The 9397-nt window shown below is 40.8% G+C and overlaps 1 protein-coding gene and 1 long non-coding RNA gene across 3 annotated transcripts in view; one reads left to right on the top strand and one right to left on the bottom strand.

Annotated features, from left to right (window-relative positions):
- Positions 1-9397, bottom strand: part of LOC135424019 (uncharacterized) — an 86852-nt gene that overhangs the window by 67045 nt on the left and 10410 nt on the right. The gene's annotated exons all lie outside the window — the stretch shown is intronic.
- On the top strand, positions 494-8313 carry LOC135424001 (solute carrier family 2, facilitated glucose transporter member 9-like). Of its 2 annotated transcripts, none has more exons than XM_064674765.1 (12): positions 494-627; positions 1570-1668; positions 2197-2357; positions 3237-3361; positions 3716-3845; positions 4149-4297; positions 4674-4777; positions 5449-5559; positions 6086-6187; positions 6496-6571; positions 7212-7339; positions 7682-8313. In XM_064674765.1, exons 1-12 carry the CDS (start codon positions 604-606, stop codon positions 7886-7888), a joined length of 1416 nt encoding a protein of 471 aa, XP_064530835.1. In that variant the 5' UTR covers positions 494-603; the 3' UTR covers positions 7889-8313. The 2 variants fall into 2 exon arrangements, with proteins under 2 accessions (XP_064530835.1, XP_064530834.1); XM_064674764.1 differs by having other exon boundaries at positions 4674-4861.

The raw sequence follows: 9397 nt of genomic DNA, 5'->3' as shown, positions 1-9397 counted from the left end.
CAAGAATGAGGCTTCTGAGTGGTTCTGGAAAGAGTGTGACCCTCTGGGTGTCAGCAAGGGCCCAATATACCAATATTCCAATATTTAATTTCCTGCAACTGGGAAATTGTTCTAATCACTTCAAGCAATTGAAAATCTTATAGAAGGCAAGAAGAGGCATTACAGCTCAGCTACAATTCTAAGGGCATTATCTCTGTGGTAGAGTGGAGAGGAGGAAAAAAATCCCTGCCTAAGATGCTTGTCAGAGAAGTGGAGAGGGACTCTGCTGCCCTGAAGGGAAGATGGTAGCACTGTCTGATTCCTCACACAACAGGAACATGCAGGTGTTTTAGCAGTGTGAGTAAAGGGGAGCACTCCCAATTCAAGGATAAACATTTACCAGTGTTGTAATCAGCTTGTCGTATCTGGGTCTTAGAATAATTAAACCAGCAAGAAGAGGCCCTGGCCAGTGTCAGAGGAGGACATAGTTTGCTAAAAACCATGTAGTTAGAATTTAACTTCTGTGCTGTGATCCCAAACTCTTACAGTCTCAGTGAGGAAACCATCTCTCTCATCTGACAGAGTTGACAGGAGCTCTCAGAGAGGGCAGGGTTTCAAGGGGAAATGTCTGGTTTCCTTTCAGACCTGGTGAGTATCCAACTTCTTGTGTTCTAGCCCTAGTCATTGACAGCAGCATGGTCTTAAAGATTACAGCAAAGGGAATCAAGCAGTCCTTGCAATAAAAATGAGCAACAGAACATGTGCTTGGGACAACACCAGTTGAGCAACATGAGTTCTGGCATCTCCAGAAAATAGATTAGAACTACAAAAGAGTGAGACGCTTAAAAGAGGACTTGGGAAATCAGGAAAGAATGGGCATTCTGAGGCAGATAAAGAAAATAGTAACAATGAAAAAGACAAAACAGAGAAAAAACCTCCCACTCCACTCTACAGCCCTGCACTCTCAAGGATATTTGAAGATACTTGTCTGTTTTAAGTGTGACCTGACTAAATACCTGAAAACGTATGTGCTTGCGAGGGGTGCTCTAAAATTCAGTGTATGCCACGGAAACACAGCATTTCAAAAACGAGTCAGTCGGGTAGGGACTCTAAAAATGGCATTCCCTATGGGGATAATAAAGGGGAAATGTAAAAAAAAAAATAAATTTTAAGAGGACAGACTTGATTAATCTCTGGAAAGTGATGAACAATGTATTTGAGGAGGCAAAGTTGAAAGCAAAAAAGGGATTCAAGAATGTTGTAGTGTCTTTCTAGCACAAAAGTAAACACAAACTACCTGAACAAGGCTTTTATGATTTTTTCCCCCATGACTATCAGAACTAACAGAATTAGACACTGCATCTTTTTAGGCTACTAATGACCAGGACCAGAACATAACAGAATGGGCAGATTTGCATTTTAACAATTTCTCATTAATTTTGTTTGATTACTGAAAAATTAAAAATGAGTATTTGCATTTTAAAGGTTTCTTAATAATAGAGATGTGGAGATATAAGACTCCACAAATTATCTGGTCTGAAAGCCATGGTGGCAGCAGGAACTCAGGATATGTTTCACTGTCTTTGGCAGGTCCAATACCGGAAGCTGTTGCTAATGATTGTGGTGCTGGGAATTGGTGGAACCCACCTCTCTGGTTTTCAAATGTCTGTGATCAATTATACTTCTCCTGTAAGCAAAGCCTTCATAAAATCATATTTCTAAGTGTTCCTTGTGGGACTAAGCCTTATACTTTAAAAATGCTCTGCAAAAGCTCTTAGGTGTTGCTGTGCCAGTTTATTACCAGCTCTTTCTATGATTGTTGGGAGATGTGCTCCAAAAACAACTCCACAAAGAATTGTGTGGAAACAACATATTGAGATACCTTCCTTAAAGATTATGTCATGGAGAGAAAAGATTAAAAACTAGCTGATGGAGCCTCAACCTTCAACTCAGCCCTTTTCTCTTTGTATCTGCTACATACAACAAGAACATTTGCATTTCACTATAATGAGTAAAAGGCCCCTATATTTAGTGTAGGAGAGCAAGGACTCAACACACTAAAGATTATAATTAATTTTTGAATTAATTTGCAAACAAGTGTAGTCTAGCCATGCTTTCTGTCATACCAATAACCTCATTTTTTCGAAGTTGTAGACCTTATGAAGAACTACCGTGATTAGTGCCTCAGTGGAATGCAAATCTCTTTTTCTGTCCCAGTACATCCAGAAGTTTCTCAATGAAACGTGGCTGGAGCGATACGGTTCTGTGCTGCACCAGGAGACCCTCACGTTGCTGTGGTCCGTCATTGTGTCCCTGTACTGCGTGGGTGGGATGATGGGGTGTCTGTGCAGTGGGTACCTGACTGCAAAATTTGGAAAGTAAGTGTATCTCCCAACAGCTCTCTACTCAGGGCTGCAGCAGGGGAAGGAATTAATCAGTCAGCTAATAGAAGGGATATCAGAATCTCACTGCCACCTGCTGTTGCAGAATTTACTCAGCACATAAAAGTACACATGAGTGTAGATGGGAATGTGTGACTATTTCTGATTCCCTTGTCACAGCTTTTGCTGCCGTACAATTCCTGTATCTTTGCTGACATTTTAGTAAAAAATAAATCTCTGAAATTTCTTGGTTGGGCAGTAATGCCATAGGAAGCCCAACAGCACTGCAGTAGTGCAGAAGGAGATGGATATTCTGTAGGCAAAAGCTTTTTTAAATTTATTTATTTAATTGATCACAGGCTTTAAAAAAGTTGTGCAGGGTCATTCCTCTGTAAGAATAATCAGAGTACCAGCAAAGATAGCAGAAATCCCTCAGGCCACATTTAGAACCCTCTTTTTGGGGATGCCATAAAGGACGAAGCCAAAACTCTCTCACTTGAGGTGGGCATTGAAGCAAGTTCCAAGTGAAGCTGGATTTGCCTTGTTCTGGAGATACAAGTGTTTGAGATGGGAGTCTTTCCCACAGCAAAGAAGTGAAAAAGATTGTTCCTTATCAGTATTTATCCTGCAGGAATTTCCTTCAGCCTCATGGTTTGCTCACACAGTGTTAGCATGGATAAGAGGAATGTGGCTTCTCCCTTTCACTCCTCTGCAAAGACATCATGCTTTTTCAGAATCAGATTTGGTTGTCCTGTAAGGAATGGATTTAAGCATGACCATAGGCTGGGTCTGTAAATCCAGGGGAGAACAGGCAGACATCAGTTAGGATGAAAAAGTAAAACCTGGCTCATACCCAGGTGTTGTTTGCTGTTGCAGGAAGAAATGTCTGTTGCTCAACGATGTGATCCTAATAATAGCCACGCTGCACACGGGCTTCAGCAGGACAGCCAAGTCTTTTGAGATGATCCTGGTTGGGCGCTTCCTCGAGGGCATCTGTGCTGGTAGGACTCCCCACTGCTCCTTGTCAGTGTGACTTCTTTGGGGTGGATACAGAAATCTTCCTGCTGGGAGTACCCAGGCATGCACAGTATTCCAATGGAACAAGGAACAGACTGGGAAAAGGTAAGATGAGCTGTCCTTTGCCTTCAAGAGGTCTGGTAGAGAGAGAAATCTGCTGGATTAGCTAAATATCTTGCTTCAAGTAAAAGGTAAATTTTCAGCCTATTATTGTGGAGGATGTATGGGAAACAGCTCAGAAGAGAGAGGACAGAGCAACCTTCAGCTGAAATGGAAGTGAAAAGGGACCCTCTCTCTTTCTTTCTACACTTTTAGCACTCTCCTCTTTCTCCCTCTAGGAATACATCTGGGTACCCATGTTCAGTATGCTGGAGAGATCTCACCCAAGAAGCTGCGTGGATTTATAAATGTGACCTCCTCGGTGTTTTTTGCACTGGGAAAAACTGTAGCAAGAATTCTTGGATTACGGTACTTGTGCTACTCCTTCTCATCCAATTTCCTACTTATTTTTTTTTCTATATGGCAGGGAAGTGTTGTTCTCCCAGTTCTAGAAACAGACATACACTAAGGGTGAAGTTTTATTTTGCTCGACTGCAGCAGTAGTAATCTATATTTCTCTCCTTAACACAAACATCTTCTATTTAAATTTAAGTTTTCAAGGACTGTATGTATTTTGTGTCTCTTCAGTTAGTCTAAGATTTAGAAAATACCAAATTAGATATAAACTGTAATTTTACTGGACTATAAATAGACTCTAACATGCTTTCATAGAGATCTTTTAGGAACTGAAGACAGATGGAATGTGCTATTGTCCTTCTCTGGCTTGGTGGCATTGATTCAACTGCTCTTTTTACCATTCTTTCCTGAGTCCCCTCCCTATCTCTTGCTGCAGAAAGGAGACAAGGCTGGATGCTTGAAAGGTAAAATAAAACTTTAGATCCTCAGTTTGTTAAACCATAACTCTTGGGAAAGTGAAGCTGAGAGAGGAAATCAGTTTTTCTACTAGCCAGCTACAGATTTCTTGGTAATTACATGATTAAAGTTCTCCAGATGAAGCAGAATCATCAGAAATATTTAAGATCTACCCCTAAATACTACAGCAAGCTGAACACCATTTTCCAGGAAAATCTCATCATGTTCCAGCAAGCAATATTCCTTCCAGTCCTTTGCTCAGTAACTCATGAATCACAGCACAGACTGAACTGCAAATGTTTAGTGTCAATAAAAGTTGCAAAACAGAGAACTCTGAGTGGATCAGGTGATGCAGGAGTACACTTCATTCTGTCTCTTCTGCAGCCATGAAGCAACTCTGGGGAGAAGGGAACTATCACACGGAATTTGAGGACTTGATGAAGGAAAAGGCTATAACAAAAGGCACCAAAATCATGAACGTCCTGGAGGTGCTGAGAGAACCATCCGTGTACCCACAGCTCATTACCATGCTCCTCCTGTTACTGAGTCTGCAGCTCTGTGGCCTGAGTGCAGTTGAGTTTGCCCAATTTCCATGCTTAAATCTGCTGTTAAGTAACCAGTGCCCAATTTCCATGCTTAAATCTGCTGTTAAGTAACCACAGTGCCACAGTGTCCCTTTCCTCTGGGTCTCCATCATTCCTCCTCACACAGAGCCCACTGCCTGAGGTCTGTGGTATCATCACCAGTGTTCTTCATACCGTTAAGAAAACTTCTCAGGTGGGAATACAAGAGATCCAATGCAGTTTAAGTTCCTGCAAGGACACTGTTGCCTTCATTCCCCCTGTCTTGTCCCTTTCCTTCTCCTTTTTGCCAAAACAACACCTTTTCCCCATGGCTTACAGGCAATGTGCTCCTTTCAACTCCTTTTTTTTCTTTTTTCTTTTTTTCTTTTTTTCCCCTGGATTTTCAAATACCTTTCCTTCATCTCCATTAACCTTTTGATTTTTCCCATCTCGAGCAGGGATGTCACCTCCACTAGGCCCCAGCACCGTACCCCTGCTTTTGCAGTGATGACAGATATAGTCCTAAGTGATGCTGGATAGGCATGTATCATAGCTATTAACTATGCTTAACTTTTAATATTTTTCTTACTTCCCAGATCACCTTTTACACCTCAGAAATTTTTCAGACTGCCAACCTGCAGGAAAGCATAATCCCATATGTGTCTCTAGGAGTTTCAGTCTCTGAACTCATCTCTGTCATATTCTGTGTAAGTCAGAGCTTTCTGAGGCTTTAAGAATTAAAGTACATGTGAATTGAGTCTATTCTTCCTTAAAACAAATTAATTTTCTCCTTAAGAACCAAATTATTTTTCTGTGGTACTGCATGAATCTGTACAGTGGTTGTTACCACCCGCTCCAAATGTTGTCCCAGCTTTTATGTCTTCCTTCCTATCTTCATTCTTCTTAATTTCTTATAAGAATCCCTTATGCAATGTCATTCAAACATAAATATGTGTGCTCATTTCCATATATTTGTGTGTCTATATATTCAAATGGAGTTGTAACATGCCTCCATTGATTACAGTGTTTATGAAAAAGTAGCTGCAATGCTGGGCAGTGATTTTAGTTCGTAGTGTTAGAGAGGCTAGAAGGAATTCAATAAAAAACAAACTTGGTACCAATAAGATTTGTGTTCTCTGAAGAGAACATCAGGAGAATGCTTGATTTGTTGGATGGCTCACAGCTGGATTTTGCCATCCTTCCAGTGATATGCAATTTTCTTCTACCCTTCAGAGCTCCATAATCGACCGGTTCGGGCGCCGGATACTCCTGTGTGGTGGTTACTTGCTGATGGCACTGATACTGGTGTTGCTCGAAACAAGCCTCCTGCTGAGTGTAAGCAAATGTCTCTCTGGCAGTGGACCTGCATCTGAATTCTTTGTGCAGGACAGCAGACAGTCAGTCAGCCTTGGCTTTCATGTCCTAAACAGCAGGTCAGGATGTCTTCTGAATACGAGCTCACCTCTGTAGATGTGGCACTGCAGGCTGCTTTTGGCCTTCCACTGTGGTCAGTACAGAAAGATGAGCAGTTCTAGAGAGCACCATGGGCTTTTTCATAAATATTGCTGCTCCTGTGCTTGGATCAGCTGTGCTACAGCTATAAAATTAATTCCCATTCTCTTCCCTCCTTTTGCCTTTTCTAGGATCAGTTCCTCTGGATGCGATACTGCAGTGTTGTTCTCATCTTTTTATTCATCATTGCTTATGGAATAGGACCAGGTGAGTATAACAATAAAAGCAACAGAATAACTTGGACCACATGGATAAGCACAGGCCATGAATGTATAGAAGTAGAACTAGAAGGTGTGAATATATCTTTGAAAATCAACAGCTTAGTTTGGGCTGAGATTAAAGGAGTTCCAATTTTTGATGAATTAATTACCCAAGAAGTAATTTCTTTAACAAATTATTTTAAATCATTCACACCTTGATGAATCAGAAGCCTGTTTTCTCTCATTGGATTACAGGTTCAAGACAAATAAGTTCTTACTAATCGATTCACTGACTTGTTTTGGAGAGTACGGATGCCATTCAGTGCACACAGGCTCACCTGGTTGATCCCCATCTTTGGCCCTCTAAAGTGCCAGTGTTTTCTCCACTTACCTGTAAAATATATTGGTAACACCAGACCCAAATTTACAGCTCCCTTTTAGAATGTCACTCACATAAGACCAATATTTACTCTGGAAGTTCCCTGACTAAACATTATTACACTGTCCAAATTCAAATGGCAGCCTTTAGTATTGTAAGAGTTGTATAAGAGGACCAAGGCAATCTGGAAAATATAACAGAATTCCCACATCTATGGGAAATGGACAACTACAACAACTGTTGCTTTTTTATGTTGTTTTTCCCTCAGCTGGAGCCGTTTCATCCGTTACTAATGAAATCTTCACCCTCTCAACAAGAGCCTCCGCTTTTGTCATTGGTGGAATCGTCATCTGGCTGGGCCTCACTTTCACTGGAATGATTTTCCCCTTTGCTGTAGTATGTAATTTGATTCAAACCTTCTCTTTGACTCTATCCATTTTAACTGATCAATTTTTTCTAGACTGGTCTGGACAGGGAGTAGGATAAAGTGACTTGCAGATGATTAAAACTGTGAATCCCTTATTGCTATTGGCACATGGAGGCCATTTATGCAAAACACTTCCCAATACCTCAGAAATGACCTGCTGCCTCCAGAACAGATTGAAAAGATAAATGAATATTGCTGCTGTAAAATCACCTTATTCCTCATTTCACAGGAACAAATCAACCACTTTCAAGAATCTATAGAGGCAAATATTGCCAGGAAAATCACTCATCTTATTCTATTTTTTTCTCCAGATGCTTCTTGGTCCTTTTTGCTTCCTCATCTTTATTGCTGTCCTGATCATTTCAGCAATTCTTATCTACCTGTTCCTCCCAGAAACAAAAGGGAAGTCAATCTCTGAAATCACAGAAGAATTCAAAACACGCCAGTTTAAGAAGAAACGTCACCAGGCTGTGGAGGTGAATGCTACTGAAGAAAAGACATTCTGCACCAAGCTCTGATAAGCCACCATCAGTAACTTTCACTGACAAAAAGCCCTGTCTCAAAATCAAACTGAAAACTGAACATTAACATGGACTTTTCTCAATGAAATGCAACCCAAAAAGCAATCCAGAGATAGCTTGTCATTAATCCAAGTAGTCCTGTTTTATATTCATCTTTGCTTTTCATGGTGAGAGTCAATGGCTCATTCCTAGAGCAACTCTGTAGCAGGAAAACAATAACAACTACAGACATTTCTAAGAACTGGCACGTGGGAAACATTTTCAGGCATAACACACCAATTGTATTTCAGATCTTTCTGCATTGCTGTCATTTTCAAGCAGCAAGATTTGTCTTTATGTTTGTTACTTCATAAGAAAATTCTGCTCAAGGTGAAGAGCAGGATGAAGAAAGGATTAAACACAGACATAGTTCTTGCAAACAATGGTCATGTCATGTCATGTCATTATGATATCACACTGTTAAGGACCTAGTATTGATTGTGAGCACTGCACATGAACAAATACCAAGTAGGACAAAGAGAGCTTGTATTTCCTTGAGCTGACATCAAGTTACTGTATGTCCTGATTGTCTCTGTAATGACTGTCAGGGATCAGCCCCAATCCCTGGGCAATTGGTGCAGAAAACCCTCACTTGCATTCTCTGGAGCAAACTGGCTGCACTCTCTGTGCATATCAGTTGTAGCAAAATCAGGAGGAAGTTTTTGTAATGTATTCTGGTACCTCGTGGATGGCACGAGGGTTAATAAACATACAGACAGTGCTGAGAGCTGGAGGACCAGAGCCCTGCAGAGAGGGAGTAAGAGACTTTGAGAGAGCACTGAGAAAGTAGATACTTTGAAAATTCATCCCGTTTTATACGTGATTAACTGATTAAAAACAAAACAAAACAAAAGCAGAAGCTGTGATGGCTGATACCTGCTGGCTGTGTACTGGCCTAGGACACCTTGTACTTTGCTGCTGCACATCAGCTCACAATCCTACACTTCCCTGCTGTGCTCCACAGCACCCCTCACTGGGGTGTTAATTCAACTGTCCACTGCATCATCCAGTCACTTCCCTCCCCAAACTCATATAGGATGATCAATTATTTTTCCTCTTTCTGTCACAATCACAAATGGTATTCTGAGCCTCCTGTTCAGCAGGACCATAAGTCCTTTCTTTTTGCAGTTTAACCATTCATATTGGTTATCACTGTGCTGGAGAACTAAATTAGTGTTAAGTTTTAGGGATTTTTCTGTTTAAAAATTTCAAATAATGTACTTACTACTTCTAAAGGAATAACCATAGGAGAAGCTCTGATATTAAAGGGCTGGTGTGTGTTCCAGCAACTGAAACCTGGGTTAGATTTTATATTCAATCTGGTATCCCTTCCTGTATCAAAATAGGGAGCACTCATGCTACAAAATGTTCCCATTCAGAGGGCCCTCTCCTGTTGAGGCATTGAAATATTTAATCCATCCATTCTAAGTGCTGTCCAGTTGCTACAAAAAACATAAATGAACAGAA

This window comes from Pseudopipra pipra, chromosome 18 (assembly GCF_036250125.1).
Source record: "Pseudopipra pipra isolate bDixPip1 chromosome 18, bDixPip1.hap1, whole genome shotgun sequence".
Lineage (NCBI taxonomy): Eukaryota > Metazoa > Chordata > Aves > Passeriformes > Pipridae > Pseudopipra > Pseudopipra pipra.
This window is presented reverse-complemented; position numbering and strand designations above follow the sequence as displayed.